The 18,815-nt window shown below is 35.4% G+C and overlaps 2 protein-coding genes across 2 annotated transcripts in view; both read right to left on the bottom strand.

Moving 5' to 3' along the window:
* LOC133325734 (protein Lilipod) overlaps nt 1-9,776 on the bottom strand; it is a 45,155-nt gene extending 35,379 nt beyond the window's left edge. The window contains exon 1 of the mRNA XM_061534457.1: nt 9,636-9,776. Coding sequence (XP_061390441.1) covers nt 9,636-9,707 — 72 coding nt within the window. The 5' untranslated portion in view covers nt 9,708-9,776. The remainder of the gene's footprint in view (nt 1-9,635) is intronic.
* Nucleotides 9,777-12,990: 3,214 nt separating this feature from the next.
* LOC133325735 (kxDL motif-containing protein CG10681) lies at nt 12,991-13,762 on the bottom strand. The gene is made up of 2 exons (XM_061534458.1): nt 13,544-13,762; nt 12,991-13,465 (listed from the first exon to the last, which is right to left on the bottom strand). The coding sequence occupies exons 1-2, from the start codon at nt 13,741-13,743 to the stop codon at nt 12,991-12,993; spliced, it is 675 nt and encodes a 224-aa protein (XP_061390442.1). The 5' UTR covers nt 13,744-13,762.
* Nucleotides 13,763-18,815: the final 5,053 nt, after the last annotated feature.

Below are 18,815 nucleotides of genomic sequence, written 5' to 3'. Positions count from 1 at the left end.
GTGAAAGTAGGGCTCATAAGTCATTATGATTTTTAGAATTCCAAGTCATTTTGCATGGATAGGCAGTACCTACTTGTGTGCTTCAGGGAGAATCATCCTAACCATCATATGGTGGTTAAGAGGCGTGCCATTAAGGATCTGCATGATCATATTCACGCAGCGCTGAGAGTGAATGTCGTCCTTGGAGCTCACCCACACCCATCGCAGCTGAAGAACGTCAGCTGCCCAAACAAACCAGAGTAGTTTTTTGCCCAATTACGTTCAGGATGGTGTAGTCGTCTCAATTCGTATTGGACACGGATTGATGACCACGTGCAGAATGTCTGCCAAGCATGTGTAACAGGTTCTCACACTGCACTTATTCGATTGTCCTGCCAAACCTCAAACATCAACTTACTCAAGAAAATCTATGGATGCAGCCTGTGAAAGTAGCTGCATTTCTTAACTTTGAGACAAGACAAGACCAGAACCGAACTGAATCGTACAAGGAGAATGATATAGGGGAGACTGGGGCACCTTCGGCACTTTTTTTTAGAGCTCTATATCTCAGTACTTATTTAACATATATAACAACTTTATGGCTGATTATTGTCCTCTGACACTTAATTATAAAAATTAGGACCAAACAGATATAAAAAACAGTAGTTAAAAAATTTTACAGTTTTGTAAAAAAAGTCAAATTCGCCGAATGTGCCCCAACCCGGAGTAGCTTCGGCATTTGATGGGGCACATTCGGCACCATAGTCATAGCCGGCTATCAATCTGGTTGAAATTCTGATCCTCTAAAAGCTCTATTTGGTTTTAATACGCCACACAATGTTTGAATTATATGACTTTATTTTCTAGCGGCGGACGTTTACATCTCAAGGTCGCACACACGATCAAAAATAGGGGTTTTCTATCGCATTTTCGTCAATACAAGCACGTTTGATCTTATATATGCAATTTCGAGCCATATTAAAGAATTAGTTTTAAAGACAAACTCAAAAACATTTTAAGGAAATAATATTACACAATCTGTATATGGCCGAATGTGCCCCAGTTTAAAATGCCGAATGTACCCCGAATGTACTTTTTATAGTTTTTTTTTTTTTCATTTTTTTCGATCAGTTTTGTAAAAACATTATATTTTTGAATATTTTTATGATAATACACATCGTAGTTAACCACTTTTTAATAATATTGTCTTAAAAATTTAAAACGTTTTATATACGAAATACTTAGGAAATGGAATTGAAATATTACAGAAACATCTATAAAAATACAAAAACCTATGTATCTAAATAAGCTTATTAGCTAGAAATTTCAAACTTTGTGTCAGTTATTTATTTCGATACTCGATACCTATGTATCGAAACTAGTGATGTACGGTGAGAGCTTCATATCAAAAAAGCGATTGCCGAAGGTGCCCCTATGCCGAAGGTGCCCCAGTCTCCCCTACATGTAAAACTGCTACAACAACAACTAAAACCTCAAATGTGTACACCAATTCCTTTATTGATGTTTGTTGCTCTTGAAAAGGGATGACCACTATATATTGATCTAAAAATATTTGTATTATATATATTTTTAAAAAATATTTACACATTTATTTGACTTTTAATATCAGAACAATGTTTTCGTATAACCCTGCATTCTCACCCTGTATTAAATGTATACGAACATATATGTGTGCATTAATAAATTATAAACAATAATGTTTTTTATATATTTTCCAAATAATAAAATAAAATAGAGACTGAAAATAATTTAGAGACTTCAATCCCAAAACAGTAATCCCCCCTTGCTGACGTCAGTTCTTTCTTTTCTGACGATGCTATCAAAAAAACTATGAGGTAATAAGACGCATCACAAACATATATATCACCTGGATGGGGGGGAAAGATGAACGAATAGCCATAACATTTTACAAATAAATGCTCGCTGGGAAAACATTTTAATTGGACGAAGAAAAACTAAATGTACGACGTTACAAGTTTAATGTGATACGCTGTCAATAAATCTGGAAAATATGACCGATTTATTGTGTCAGCATCAAGTGACGCCAGAGTATCTCCTAAACTTTAAACGCTTTTTTTCTCGAAATAGTGTATTTAGAAATATTTCTTGTAACGCTAGGATAAATGCAATCGGCCAAGATTCTTATTTTCCTTATTTTCTAACTCGATTTGGGGTCGAAAATAGGGAGTTTTTTCAAAAATGTCAACATGTTCGCCATTTTGATAATTTTGTAGCGAAGCAAATAATCCATCCTAGAGCCAGACATGTACCCTTTCTAATGCCGTTGGAACTTTTGTAATCGGACGTTCCTATCCTTTATGCCTTCAAGTGATCTTCCGTTTGTCATCTGCTTGAAAAGCATAAACAATTTAAATCGAGAATGGGGGTCCACTTATATTATTCATTGTCTCAAATATCCCAATTAGACTGAGTGTTTTAAAGATGTTCACTATTATCAGAATATTACCCATGCGGAAGAAAATGATTAGCTACAAACAGTTGTACTTTGTTTTATTTTTGGGACTTTGGTGCACCATTTATATAATATCGGACGAAAATATATAAGAGCTATATCTAAATTTTAACCGATTTTCAGGAAACTTAGCACCAAATTTCGTGCAAATCGAAAGATAAATAAGAACATGGGTACACCATTTACATTAAATCGGACGAAAATATATAAAGCAGCTATATCAAAATCAGAACCGATTTTCATGAAACTTAAAACACATCATATTCTCAAAAGGAGCCATGTGTCTATCTCGTTTCCTTTTTGCCTGTTACAAACATATGCACAAAGAAATAATACCCTGTACCACAGTGTTATTTAAAAAATCGATCACTCATTTCGTTAAAATTGAGTTAGGTCAGGTACGACAGATAATAATACAGGTTTACATTAATGGACATTGATGTATATTCATTTATATATGACATGTTTGGAATTGAGACATAATTGAAAATAATTTCAAAATAAAAAAAAAAAACTTTTGATAAGATTTGTTAAAAATAAATTAAAGATAATGGACATAAAAACAAAAATAATAGAATTAATAATATTCAACTCAAATCATATAAAAAAGCAACAAGTAGCTTTAAATGGCATTTGATTTTAAACTGATAATCAAAGTAAACACACTAGAAACACTATCTATAATAAATAGGTATAGGAAAATCCAACGAGAAAGAAATATTCAAGTTCGCTTCCAACAAATATCACATTATAAATTTGTATATATATGTATGTATGTATAAAAACATAATCATCTGCCGGTTTGAAGTCAATGTCCGTTTATTGTATTTTTACCTGCATCATAACAGCACACCATTAATGGTAATTAATTATTTTTTTTTTTGTAGACGAGACGAGTCTTTTACGCTTAACGAATCATAAAAATGATGAGTTGTCGTTATTTTTACATTTTGCAGTATTTTCTTACCAAGTTTCATTCAGTTAAAATACAATTTTTCTTTGTATACTTTTTTATTTTGTTGCCGAAGAAACACAACTTATAGACAAACTGACGTAACACCACTTTCAATACCAGCCGCCATTAATCAGCGAAAAAAACTAAATGCATTCAAACATTTCTTTTGTAGCAGAAACTACAAAAAAAAAAAAAAACGAAGAAAAAAATCTTTGCATTGTTGTTGAAATGAAAATTACTATGCATAAACAAATTAACAAATTATAAAATAAATATTTACTCATGTTCGTAATTTAAGACAGGTGTTTAAACAGAAAATTTTCTACTAACAAGAATTTTTAAATATTTTTTCTTTATTTTTTTGTTTATACAAAAAAATGACACGCAGCTAAATAACACAATGACGTAACAATGCATATGCAATTCGGTAATGTAACTATAGGTTTCTACTGAATCGATCATTCTCATATTTACTCGAAAAAAATATATTTTTTTCGAACAGTGTCGATTAAATTTAAAAAAAAAAAATCTCGCGGAGCCTTAGTGAACCATTTTCTACTATAGCGAGGAATTGACAGACAATAGCGTACTTACTGTGGCAGCGTTTTTAATGTGAAGCATTTGGAACTTCGAAAGTAAATTTTAGACGTACCATGTTGTTTGAAAAAAGTTTTTAAAATATTTTTTATATAAACAGATCTTCTTGAGTAAGTTGAGTAACATCAAGGTGGTGTGCGCGCCTGTACCGTGTGATGGGCAACATTCGGGACGTTGTCATCAATCCGGGCCCAATATGAATTAAGACGATTGCACAATCCTGAACGTTGACGTTCTTCTGCTGCGATTGGTGAGCTCCAAAGACAACTGATTGAATACTATTCAGACAGGCTCGATACACATTTTGATCTAAAGGCTGTCTTTTATAACGTTGGACCTCCCTCTCTAAATAATACAGTTTCTTCCTGACACGCCTGTGTGGGGGGGTTTTATTCACCATATTATGGTTAGGATGATTCTCCCTAAAGCACTGTAACGAAAGCATATTGCAATGCTGACGTAAGGGAAAAACATGCTGTTGCATTTCGGGCATGGGATGGCCACATGTTAGGTATGGACCCATAAATTCGAGCCCAGTACAAATTGAAGCGGTTCCTAATCGTAGCTTCATCAGTTCTGTATCTTTCATGTCGAACTTATGATTATAAAGCAAACATATGAACAAGCTATTAAAGGGACACAAAGACACACCTTTCTTGCTTAGTCTAAGAAAGGATAGAAATGGGTTGGTCGTTACCGAGTTGAATTTGAGCTTCTATGTTAAGGACAAATGAAGAGCAAACTATTGCGGTTTGTTAGTGAACGCCGCGAAATATTTGCTTAGAGCCACCTTTTAGTATACCGATCGTCGTATCTCAACTAGATGAATCTATCAAACTATGTGTGTCCGTCTATCGATTTCTCCATCAGGTCAGGATCCACCTAAAATGTTAATTTCATATTAAAATTTAGAGTTATTGCAAGCGTTCTGAAATGAGTAAAAATTTGTTATCACTTGTATTACCTTAATAAATGTCTTTCATGGAGATATTTTGCCATCCATGATTTGTGTCAATAACTTAACAATGATATATTGTTCGATATGCCATATGGCAGAACTACATGATTTACTTCATCGAACTTCATTGTTTCCTTAAGCAAATAAACAAAATTTTATCAAAACAGTTTTTTTTGTGCTGAACAGCCACACGCTGATGATGCTGAACTTTAAACGCAATGCAATATTTTCTTTTATTTACAATTTTCACCAGCAGCAAGAAACACTTTCTCAATCAGTTGTGGAAATGTATATATTTTCTTTTATTTACACATTTCGCTTTTTCTTTTACAACTACAGGCTTTCTTTTACATGCCAGACGGCTAAACGTGAGCCAGCACTACCATTCGATATGTGCTAATCGAAAATGTTCCTATAATAAATTTGCTTCGCACCATGGGAATAAATTGAATATTCATGTTCACGGTCGTGTGCTGGTTAGTATTCGAGTTTTTTTGGTATAAAATTTGTGTGTAAACACAATAGGGGGAAATGGAATGATGATAAATATTTCGTCACTTGTTTGAGAGTGTGTGTATTTGCAAAATTTCACTTGTTATGCTAATTAGTTAGTTTTAGTATTTGGAAGTTCATATTTCATTCTTCACTTGATAAATATCATCATTATCACCTGTTATTTGGAGAGGGAATATCAAGCTATACCGCATATAGAACAGTGAACAGTATTTGCTCCAGATAAACCGAAACAAATTACTCCTATATAACAGGAGTAGGTCTAGGAAACCAACTTCGTTAAGTTAGGTATACTCTTGTATACTCTCAACTATTAGGTGGACATTCCAAATACATACAATCGATTGAGACATTGAATAGTTTAGGGTAAGGGTAAATTTTTGATAAATAGAAATAAATAAATTAAGTCAATTTAGTTGAAATCTAAACTTTGCAAAATACCGTAATTTGGGAGGTACAGTTAAAGAGGAGGCAACCCTAAAATGTGGTCCAATATTGAAAATGTTTGGTATAAAGATTTTCTACCCAATATAAATTCAAGATACAATATTTTTTAAACAATTTTTTTAAAAAACGTACACAGGCTTCCTAAAATACCAAAATTTCTGAGGTACTATAAAATAGGGGCTGTTTAAAAAAGTGGACCAAGATCGATAAATTGTGGTAGAAAAATGTCCTACCCAATGAGTACCAATAATACCAAATTACAGTCAAATCGGGGATCTATATCAATTATAGGGTAACTATACCAAAAAGTGATGACAGCCCCGAAAATCTTTCTACAAAGGACCTATTGAGTATCCTTTGTATTCTGAAGGGGTTCCTTGAATAGAAGATCTATTGAAATTCCTTCATAATAAATCAAAAAACTCATTTAGAAATATTGTATTCAAATATTCCTAACGAACCCATTCAACCGAAATATCTCAAACATCATTCGCCATCAAACATTTAATATCAAACCCCCCTCGCTCTCACTCTCTGTACAGTTATGTACAAACAAACATAGCAGCACTCGCACATAACGCACATTTAGTAGTGGCAAACCACCACACTTTCCCTTTCAAGGACATCAACATGAAAGTCTATGGCTTTTTGCAGACAGCTGTTTTGAACACAACAAACAAATACAAAATAAGCTTCTAAATGTACATTTTTGGTGGCGTCAAAAATACTAGGGCGCACAAACCAAAAAACATGTACAAAAATTTGAGAAATGAATATGTAATGAACAAATTAACAAAAAAAAAAGAAACAACAACAAACTCAATCAAAATGAAACAACCACCATCATCATCAACACTGCAAAAATATTTAAGGGCAGATACAAATGATGGGGAGGATGTTAGGGGTTGTAGTTTTGACTTTTCGGCAAGAGCATTATATCGGAAGGAAGCGATTATCTGCAAAATGCCAATGAATTTAGAGGCATCATTCATAGCAGACAAATAGCTTCATTGTAGATAAACAGATGTTTGTTTGCAAGATAGGATCATGCTGTGATACATTGTCTAGTAAAATAGATTTAACTGCCAATGGCACGTGAGATTGAAATTTGCATCTTTTTTGTGAAAATTAATAATGGCAAATGTTAACAAAATACATTGAATCGTATAACGTGAGGATATAAATTGACTTGGTTTACATTTTGCTTCTATGTATGGGCACAAAGCGATCAATTCCTTGGGAATCTGAAATAAGCCGTTGAACTAAATATGCTATGACCAGTGACATTTGCATTGTCGAACTAATCACCACATATTAAAAAAGATGTCAAGTAGCGGTATTATATTTAAGACATACTGGATTTTCTTTCCGACAGGGTGATATGTTAAAGATACCCCGTCAAAATACATTCATCTGATATAAACAGGGATATAAAATATCTGATGATCAGTCACATCTAAGTGACAAGGCGAACTACTGACGCAAAAAATTTACTAAAAAGACCGTTAACTGTAATCTATCTAAAATATATTGGATGGGAAGTTATGTTCAAGGTTGGCACTGAGGGTGCAGACTGCTTTTAAAAAAAGGGGAACCAGAAACCAATTTGTTATCTTAGCAGGCCTTATATGGTTAATCCGAAATGTTTGGTGATTTATTTTAAATAGTTTTTGCCGTTTCATGAAAGTTATGCCATGATAGTACTAGTATCCTACACAGGTTTAAATCCTTCAAACATTAGGAAAACAAATCCACATATATACATATCCTGTAATTAAAAACGAACCCTTTTTATCGATAATTACTAAATCTGTTGAGAATATAAAGAACTAAATCAGGATACAATCCAAAAAAGTAGTCTGTGTATGTTGAATAACGTCACATGTCCATAAGGTTTGTCCTACAATTGACATTTACTGGATTCAAAGAAGGTCGTGGTATATTTTTTATAAAGTAGATCAGAATTAAATCTTCATCCATTACCGACAGAGAAAAAACGTTTAAAGAGAACCCCTACGATTTCAGGGTGATTGCTAATGGACGCGACCACAGTTTGGGAATCCTGTGAAATCCAATAACTATTCATTAGATTTGCGGCAAATTAATTAACTGGATTTATACATGGATACCTAGTCTAGTTTTAGATACCAAGTTCCTGTCATGGTAAGGAGGTTAAAAGTTCAACTTATATTTTTGTTTGATTACCATGTTACAATTAGCCACGAATATAACAAGATCCGACCCATAAACCTCTACGAAATTTTCGGATTCGGACATGACTAATTTCCTAATAAATTATATGAATAAAAGGTAGTATAGATTTAGTTACCAAGTTATTGTCATGGTACGAAGGTCAAAGGTTCGACTGATATTTTCATCTTGACCTTGATGAGATGAACCTCCCTCTCCGAAAGCAAATTCGCATCATGACCAACGGATTTGCGGAGATAAGATACGGCACGTTTATAGTGTTTCGCATCGGATGCTTGATTCGTTCGATCAACAGGGTCTACACCTCATTCGTTGATGCTACAGCAGACCTCCTGTGTAGACTTGGCCAGAATTACCGTAGTGTCCAGCTCATTATTAGCCAGGGTAAGATTTAGTAACAGTTCCTCCGGAAGTGTATTCCCACTTTGCTCTTCCGGTACAAGCCTGTCCAACTGGTCGACGAGTTCCCTACTCTGTTCCTCTAGACTATCGCGGATAGCACCTAAGGGTCCTATGTAGGTCGTCCACTCCCATAAATACAGTCCTGTCAGTCGTATATTGATTTGCATATGTCTTGAATAGCTCGTTTTCCATTTGAATTGCCAGGTCGTCATCTTTATTTGGGGGTAAACATGACGCGCTTGTAGCAGGTACAGCTGCAGGTGTCAAGGCAGCCCAGAACAGTCGGTTCACAATCCCCCTTCCCTAAAAGGTGGTTATTTAGCCATGCCAAATTTTTGACAAAGCCTAGGATCTGATTGGGGCGCACATTTTTTAAACGAAATGGTTTTAATTTAGTATTTAGGTTTCCCGATTGTTGGCAAATCGTCCTGTCGGTCGACCTATGGGCACAGTGTCCATAGAAACCCCTTTTATGGCATTTTGGTGGTCCCAGTCACATTTTCCAAATAAAGTGGGGCCATATAGAAGTCCCGATCGATTTAATTTTATTGAAAATCTACCTTCTGGTATAAAAAGTTCGACCCAGTCACCGACATTTTAAATGGTTTTATTTTCATTGCTTTGGGGAAGTGACCAAAGGTAGTTAATGATGAATGCCACAAGGTGGGTTCATGTTAATTCACTATAAAATATAATATCCTTAACAGGTAGGAGATGAATGACTTAGGAAAACCATTTACATTCCTCCACTTCACACCTTCCTTTGAAAATATGAACGTGGTGGTGGTGGTGACATTCAATTACATTAACATTACACAATTGATAAGTTCAGATAATGCACTCTACTCTATGATATCAGAAATTTCTTTAGATGATACCACATTTAGATAAAAATCACAAAATGCTACAACCTACAGAGCCTAGCAATATTTCATTTAATATCTAGAAGCCTGTCATATCAACACCGTCAATGGACAACTTTCTAGAAAAATAAATATTTGTGTTTACTTTGGTTTTTCACCATCCTTTTTTTCGTTGTTATCCTTTTTCCACCATTTGCCTTTTTTTACGATACTTACAATGTGCTCTCGTACAGTGTTGTGGAATATTTGTAGTTTCATATCGGTAACTTCTTCCTCTTCATCTTCCATGTTGTCGAAGAATTGATGATTTTTGTCACTAACAGCGGCCAGTTTAGATGAGGGGGTTTGTTGTCTTTGGTTAAATTAGAATTTTCAATTAAACTGTGGTTTTATTTTTTAAAGCAATTGCAACACCAAATAAACTATTTTTTTTGTAGTTGTTCTCAAATTGTAATCAAAACACAAACGCACGTACACACAGAATCTCACAAAACGTAGTCGTATATGGTGATGGGGGTCAATTAAATTTTAGTTGAATTCCCAAATTTCCACAGAAACTATTTTTTGGTGGCATTTACTTTTTTGGACCCCAACAACAACAGCAGCAACAAAAACTATGCCTTTTGTTGATACATTCTTCTTCACATGCAGCCTAGTCCATCCGTCACAAACACTTGTTGTCGTTTTCTCTATTCTTTCAATGTTGTCACTCTCTCCCCCACTCAGTTAATAAAACTTTCTCGTTATCGTATTTCACTTAAATTGTTTCAGTTATAGATATCCTTTTTATTTGTTGTTAATTTTCCAAACTTTGATCCTTTTCCACTACGACGCGATGACAAAACTCTTGTCCTCTCCCTCTGTGACGTCGTCGTAAAGTCAACTAGATGGAATTTTCACACACGCACGCACGTACACACACGTTTCGTTGTTTATTTTATATTTTGCATTGAAGACGGACAAAAAATAACTGATAAGAAACAATTGCCAACGTTTGTTTTCTCTCCAGCTACAATTGTTTAATTTGTATTTAAGTAATTTCAATTAATTTTGTTTAACATTAAGAAGAATTTCGTGACAAATTGGAAAAATAGCTCCGCGTAAATCAAAGCAAACAAAACTACAACAATTTTCCGAATTTTCACCCGACGCGTTCAAAGAGACAACTGACTGCAAGAATGTCAAGAAAAAAGAAATTGTGTATTTTTCGTTTCACAGCTGGCTGGGCATGGTGTTGCCATACGGTACAAAAAGAAATATTTTGTTATTTTATATAAAAAAATTTAATTAATTTATCATTAAATAATTAAAAATAATAGAATAAAGAAAAATGGTTTTCTTGAAATCGGTTCAGATTCAGATATTGCTCCCATATATATTTTCCGATTTTATGTAAATAGCGCACCAAGCTGCGAAGATTTGTCCGATTGAGAAGACATTTAGCATAGCTTATTGTTTTGTTGATATCAGTTCGGATTTAGATATAGTTCCCACATATAGTTTGATCCTATTCATCTAAATTGTGCATCAAATACCCAAAGTTTGTCTGATTGTGATGAAATTTTGCGCCGCGTAGCTAATTGAGTTAATTTATAAACAAAGTACAGGTCGCATTTATTATCCAAATGATATAAAATTTGACCCAGTTCATTTAATTGACCAAAAGACGAACATTATTGAAATGGGTGAAAATCGTTTCAGATTTCGATATAGTTCCCATATATAGTTTCGTCCGATTTTATGTAAATGGTGCACCAAAAACCGATTGATTGAGACGACATTGCCTAGCGTATTAAGAAGTTTTAAGGTTTGTTGATATCGGTTCCGATTTGGATATAGTTTGGTCCAATTTCATCTAAAAAATGCTCCAAATACTGAAAGCTTGTGCGATAGCGATGAATTTTCGCAGAGTAGCTTATTGAGTCTACAATTAAGTGTATTAGGTTTCCAATGCGTCCTTAAAATACCAACTTTTATGTTTTTGAACGGTCGCAAAATTCTGGTGCTATAACCATTACTATATACTCTGGCACTAGGTTCTGAAACTATTTTTTTTTTTTTGAAAAAATTATATTTATGAGTTTTATATACAAATTTTTTTATATCTTCAATTTTATATTTACAATTTACTCAATTTATAATAACCAGTCCCTCCTGTTTAATTTGCCACCATTTCATATTAATATTTTGACGCAAGTCAGTGTTATAGAAAATTTTGCAAATATAAATTATATTCACAAAAATATGAAATTTTTGTTAACCGTAACCAACAATTTTATAAAAATTTTCTGGATTAACATTCAGTCACCAGATTTCAAATATATAATGCTTTATTGGATCTGCCTGAAATCGACCTTTTGCCAAAATTTTGATTCCTGGCCCATAGTGCATTATAAGGGACCTAACCCGAAACTTGGGTTAATATTGACATTTTATGGAAAGCAGATTTTCTTACAATGACAATACAAAATAACACTTTGACAAAGAGGACCCCTGCTTTCCGATCTGAAATTTTGAGCGATATTCAACCGGCTGGCAATGAACAAACAAATATACACCTAAGTCTGTTTTTACACGGTAGATTCGTTCCAGAAGAAGCCCTGTAAAAAAGACATTGATCTGGAATTCCCTTTAATTCCCCTAAATTAGTGCTATTCACATTTGCTTTGACCAGTAAAAATTGTTTATACGCACTAAAGGGGAATTCACTTAAATCTTTAAGCTAGTGTTCGCAAACTATCTATAATATCGATGGTTTCAGACTTTTTTCTTTCATAAATACTTTTTTGTGATATGAACATACTTCGCAAAAATCTAATTTGACAAAAAAAATTTAAGTACATAAAATTTCAAATCGTGCTAAATGGAATAAAATCGTCTAAAAAAATAAAAATATTAAATTTTCAAACCGTGTTATATCAAAACCGTGTACAAACAAACCGTGAAGTATGTATGCGAAGTATGTATGTATTTATAGTAAAATTGAATATAAATTTTTGAAAAATTCAAGTTTGAAATAAATCAAGTTTGAATAAAACGTGTTAAAATTTGGATTGCTAGTTTTTGAGTTATAGTGCCCTCCATTAGTAAAAACGCTGTTTGGAGAAAACGCGTTTAGAGTTTGAGAAGCACTCCAAGAGTTTTTGAGATTTACACTTGAAATTTTATAGGAATATTCTTGAATTAGTATAGGTTAGAATAAAATTAAAAAGCAAAATTAAATTTTTTGAATCCGAGACTGGGGTATATCTCCAAAATTAACCTTTCTATTAGTCACATACACACATATTCTATGCATGTTTTAAGTTTATGGTGAATTATAATAATATTCTATATATTTCTTCCGATTTATAAAATAAAAAAACATAAATCCTAAGTTGTTGTTTCATCAATGTGAGATTTTTATTCACCATTATCAGTAAACATAAAATTAGTTTAAGGTACTTAATAATTTCCAAATAAATTAAATATATAAAATAACCTAAAACTAAACCCGGAAATATAATGAAAATCTTTGGATAAAATAATATTTAAAACAAAATCTCTTTCAACCAGATATGTATCTAAACCCTCAACCAGTATCTTCTGAGGTACAATCCGAAGAATCATTAGGATTAGTTGTTTCTATAGAGCAGACACGTTTAATTAAATCATTTTCAATGGGTTTACCATTATCGATGGTCTCTTCCATTTGAACATATTCCACTGTAGTAGTTGATTTCTGTGGCTTACTCGCAGAGGTGGAGGACGATGCATTGTCGGCCTGTGATTTTTCTTTATTTTTACGCATTTCTGTCTCATCCTCAGCTTCTTCAGCCAAACTGCTACGCTGTGGTTGTGGGGCTTCAGCATATGCCTGAGGATATTGATGACTTAGTTTCTGCTTAATCGATCTTATCTTTCGAAAAATATAATCTAAATCTTTTTTCATGTCAGCCAGTACTTTACAGTGTCGCTTGAAATCATCGGAGGCCTGTTTCAGACGTGACTGCGATAGGGCGTTGCAATTCAACAGCATTTCATTGGTTTTCTCAAAACGCTGTAACCTGCCAAATAAAAGATTAGACAATGTTAATTGTTTATTGGAACAATATTTGGGGTTTTCGTTGTTATGTTATACAAACATTTGTTTTTGTGCTCTGATTATGTTTTCCACATCACTTTGATTAACAAGGCCAGCTAATCCTTGAATGAAAGCTTCCGCCGCCGTATAATTAAAACCATCCATGCTGAAATCTTCGTCACCGTCTTTATTGGTGACTTCATTGTTTTCTTTTTCAGTTGTAGTTTGGTAGGAGTTTATTTCTTCTTCATTGCTCATCATTTTCGCTGTTTTTCCTGATTTTATTAATTTTGTGTTTTGTTTTGATTTTTGTGTATGTTTACATTATTTTTTTTGCGAATACTTTCATAAACTGGGTAACGAGTATTCATTTTGAAGAGAGAGTCTCTCGCATGTTCTCTTGAAAATATGTGGAGTTACCGTACTATTAATATTCTATTGAAGGCCGATGGGAAATTTTTAAATTTGCGTACTGTATGAAAAATGGGATATATCGGTCCATTCCTTATACCCCATATAAAGGTATCCCCAATATACGATACTTTTTAAACCTAATCAGCTGTAATCTGGTATTTTCGGTTAATTCTGGGTAGATAATATTCTTACTAAAAATTATATCTCTTTAGCGTTACATCCCATGTTCGGTATTTTGAAATCTTCTTACTATAAATCATCAATATTGCTCACGCTATATCCCTAAATTCAGTATTTTGGGAGTTTGGGCACGTGTTTCAACTAAATTGCCTGCAGATTTATATTTTAAATTTTCATTATGTAGAAAATCTCCCTATCAAACATAATCAATAATGGTTCAAGTTTCCGGGTAGCCCTCATATAATGACTTCCACTTATAAACGATATTTTGTGCATATTTTGCAACCGAATTGGCTATAATATGATTCGATTCTCGTGGAATTTCAAATCTGCCATTTTTTCATTGTAGTGGCAGCAAATTGGCATTCCGGGACATTGGAGGGTAAAACGGATTATTACGAAAAATGATTGATGTCCCGGCACTATGTCCCCGTCCCATTTTCGATATTATTAAGGTTTAACAGAATTTAATCATCGAAGAGGATATTATTGTTACGAATATAAATTTAGATGAATTCCGTTAATTTAAGAATTTGAATTGTAACGTAAATTTCTACTACGCAGTTTATTTGAATAACTTCAAAACAACAACTACTGTATAGATTTTTCTACATCCTTCCATTTCCTCTTTCATTGTCTATTTTTTTTGTCGACGTACAATTCTTGTTAAACGTCATCATTGATGATCGCTTAATTCCTCTTTCTTTGTTACCACATCACCTGTATATGTGTTGTTGTTATTGTTTACTCAATGTAAGTTTGTATGTGTTGTTGTTATTGTTTGCTCAATGTAAGTTTGTATGTGTTGTTGTTATTGTTTACTCAATGTAAGTTTGTATGCGTGTTTGTTGCATTGGTAGATTGTTCGTGATCTAGGTGTTACCAGATCGTCTAGAAACTTCTGTAGCTACAAGCAAGGCTCATATAAATAGGGGAAATGGAAAGGCAGTGAGTCAGTTGTGAATCAGATCGCGAATTGAAACCGTCGTGTAAAGTAAAGTGTGTCAATAAACTCATTGTAATAATCGTAATCAGAAAGAACAGGCGTTTTATTTAGTACGAACTGTGCTGGGAAATAAAACAACGTCTACACGGGATTAAGTAAAATCCAAGAACGTAACAATTGGTGTCGGAAGTGAGATTACGATAATACTACGATGAAGTTTAAGGACCTACGAGTGGAAGACTTGAAGAAGGAACTTAATAAATTGGAATTGTCCTCTACTGGCAACAAGGCTGAACTACAAAAACGTCTGTTGGATGAGTTCGAGCGCCGTGGTATGAACATCGATACATATGAGTTTGACAGTAAGGATGAAGTGGATTTATCGGAAATGGGCGAATCCAACGGTGGGGAAGTCTCGTCAGTAGCTGCCAGGGGTGACGATTTCAGAGAAATGGTGGCCAAAATGTTTGAGGAAAATTTCAGAAGGTTCGAAGAGAATTCCAGAAAGTCAGAAGAAAACACGAGACGAATGTTCGAAGAAAATTCCAGAAAGTTAGATGAAAATTCGAGAATAATGAACGAGAAACTCGAGAACATTACAGAAGTTATTGGAAGGAGAGTGGAAACCGTGGAGGTCCAAATTAAAGAGTTGGATAAGAAAGTGCAGTCGGTTGACGAGAAGATTCTGTCTGTGGATGAGAAATTTCTGGTCCACGACCACAGGGTTACGAATCTGGAGAAGAAAATGACGGAACTGGAAATTAAAGGTGGCCCGGTGCGAGTTCCTGATAACACACTAAAAATCAAACCTCCTGTATTCGACGGCTCTACGTCATTCAATGTTTTCAAGTTACAATTCGAGACAGTGGCTTCTAGAAATTCGTGGAACGACAGCGACAAAGCGGTTGCATTACTTCTGGCATTGAAGGGCAGTGCTGCTGATGTTATACAGAGTATTCCTGTCGCTTCTAGGAATAACTATGAAGATGTTATTGCTGCACTGGAACGTAAGTAAGGTGGCGAACATAAACAAAACATCTACCTTATGGAACTAAGGGGAAAAGTACAGAGGGCAAACGAGACGTTACAAGACTTTGCAGCTGAGGTGGAACGTTTGGTGCTAATGGCGTATCCAGGAGAGAATCACCCATTGCTGGACCGTATGAAAATCGAAACCTTTGTGAATGGCATACGTGACCCTGAGATTAAATGTGCAACATATGCGTCACCAAAAGCGTCGTTTGCCGAAACTGTGTCGTTTGCCCTTGCCCAAGAGACGGCAAGAATAATTGTTAAGCCCCAGACCCACAGGATTCGCCAACTGGAGACCGAAGGTTGCGAACACAAATATCTCGTTAACTTGATCAAGGACGCCATGAGGCGGGTAATAGAAGAAACAAAGTTAGTAGGGATGACTAAGCCCAGGGTTAGATGCTACAACTGCGATAAAGCAGGTCATATTGCGCGCGAATGCAGAGCTAAGCGCAAACGATCCAGGTCATCGTCACCACCTCCAACGAAAGATGGTAGAAGAATGGCTCAACAGGCCACCAATGAGTCACCGTTAAACAGAATCGAGCACAGAGAAGGCGGAAAACACGGTAATGCTGATGCCCTGTCTCGTCGGCCATGCAAGGTAGAATACAGGCACTGCTCAAAGGCCGAGTGCAAAGAGAATATCGTTGATGTCCGACGATTGCAGTTTGAGTCGGGCGAAGATTGGTCGACGGAACAACGAAGAGATCCCATTCTGGGCAAAATAATTTCGGCCATAGAAACGGGCAAGCGACCTAGTCGGAAAGAAATTACCTCCGAAAGCCCTCTTTTAAAATCCTATTGGGCCCAGCGGGACAGTCTACTTATAAAAGATGGTTGCCTATATCGCAAATGGGAAAGTGAGGACGGTAAATCTCACCGGAACTTGATCGTCCTCCCAGACTCCAAAATAAGAGATGTCTTGTCGGAGTTTCACGATGGGCCAAGTGGAGGACATCTTGGCATAGCAAAAACCGCTGAAAAGGTAAAGCAGAGATTCTACTGGGTGGGCTGTCAAAAATCCATTGCCGACTGGATCGCCAATTGTGAGAGGTGCATAAGAGCTAAAGGTCCAGCACGGAAGAGTCGAGGCTACATGCAGCAGTATAATTCAGGAGCCCCTTTTGAAAGAATCGCAATGGATGTAGCTGGACCGCTCCCCACAAGCGACTCTGGGAACCGGTATGTCTTAGTGGTCATGGATTACTTCAGTAAATGGCCAGAGGTTTATGCTATCCCAAATCAAGAAGCCAGGACAATTGTGGATGTTTTCAGCAAAAATTGGATTTGTCGCTATGGTGTTCCATCGGAGGTTCATTCCGATCAAGGTAGGAATTTTGAATCAGCGATCTTCAAGGAAATGTGTGACTCCTACGGAATCAAGAAAACCAGAACGACGCCCCTACATCCACAATCAGATGGCATGGTGGAACGATTCAATCGCACCCTGGAAGAACATGTACGGAAAGTGGTGGACAGTGGCCAACGAGACTGGGATGAGCATATTCCCAAGTTTTTACTGGCTTATAGATCGGCCATTCATGATTCCACATCCCGGACCCCAGCCAAAGTTCTGTTCGGAAATGAATTAAAGCTACCTGGCGATTTGATATTCGGTGCTACCCCAAACGACGATGTGAACCAAGATGAAGACAGTCAAAACTCTTTTAGTAAAGTCCACGATGCAGTCCGACATCGAATAAAAATGGTTAGCGACCGCATGAAGGCAAGGTACGATCGAGCGGCAAATACCGATGGGTTCCAAGAAGGACAACTGGTACTATTGTTCAACCCACAACGAAAAAAAGGACTATGCCCCAAATTGCAAACGCACTGGGAAGGACCCTACAAGATTGTCACGAAAATAAATGACGTCGTTTATCGCATCCAGAGGAGCGACAGTCCCAGGTCGAAGATGAAAGTTGTACATTTGGAGCGGCTGGCCCCCTACGGAACGGGAACTGTGCCTATTCGGGACGAACAGGCTTAAGCGGGGGGCAATGTTACGAATATAAATTTAGATGAATTCCGTTAATTTAAGAATTTGAATTGTAACGTAAATTTCTACTACGCAGTTTATTTGAATAACTTCACAACAACAACTACTGTATAGATTTTTCTACATCCTTCCATTTCCTCTTTCATTGTCTATTTTTTTTGTCGACGTACAATTCTTGTTAAACGTCATCATTGATGATCGCTTAATTCCTCTTTCTTTGTTACCACCTCACCTGTATATGTGTTGTTGTTATTGTTTACTCAATGTAAGTTTGTATGTGTTGTTATTGTTTGCTCAATGTAAATTTGTATGTGTTGTTGTTATTGTTTACTCAATGTAAGTTTGTATGCGTGTTTGTTGCATTGGTAGATTGTTCGTGATCTAGGTGTTACCAGATCGTCTAGAAACTTCTGTAGCTACAAGCAAGGCTCATATAAATAGGGGAAATGGAAAGGCAGTGAGTCAGTTGTGAATCAGATCGCGAATTGAAACCGTCGTGTAAAGTAAAGTGCAAAGTAAAGTGTGTCAATAAACTCATTGTAATAATCGTAATCAGAAAGAACAGGCGTTTTATTTAGTACGAACTGTGCTGGGAAATAAAACAACGTCTACACGGGATTAAGTAAAATCCAAGAACGTAACATTATTTTCGCATATCGGATTTCTGGTGAATAAAAACTTCTTTCCAGAAAAAGTTCAACATATGTTATTGTTTATATCCACTTATGTTATGTTTAGGATTGTTCTCTCTGAAGCACC

Source organism: Musca vetustissima, unplaced genomic scaffold, assembly GCF_032173495.1.
Source record: "Musca vetustissima isolate MV318-11 ecotype Yass unplaced genomic scaffold, APGP_CSIRO_Mvet_v1 utg2304, whole genome shotgun sequence".
NCBI lineage: Eukaryota > Metazoa > Arthropoda > Insecta > Diptera > Muscidae > Musca > Musca vetustissima.
The sequence above is the reverse complement of the archived record's forward strand: the minus strand, read 5'-3'. Positions and strand labels throughout refer to the sequence as shown.

Excerpts from the sequence above, each read along its gene's own strand:
- LOC133325735 (XM_061534458.1), bottom strand. The coding sequence starts at position 13,743 with ATGATGAGCAATGAAGAAGAAATAAACTCCTACCAAACTACAACTGAA. Across the intron at positions 13,466-13,543 it reads ATCAGAGCACAAAAACAAAT|GTTACAGCGTTTTGAGAAAA; the intron begins GTTTGTATAACA and ends TTTATTTGGCAG.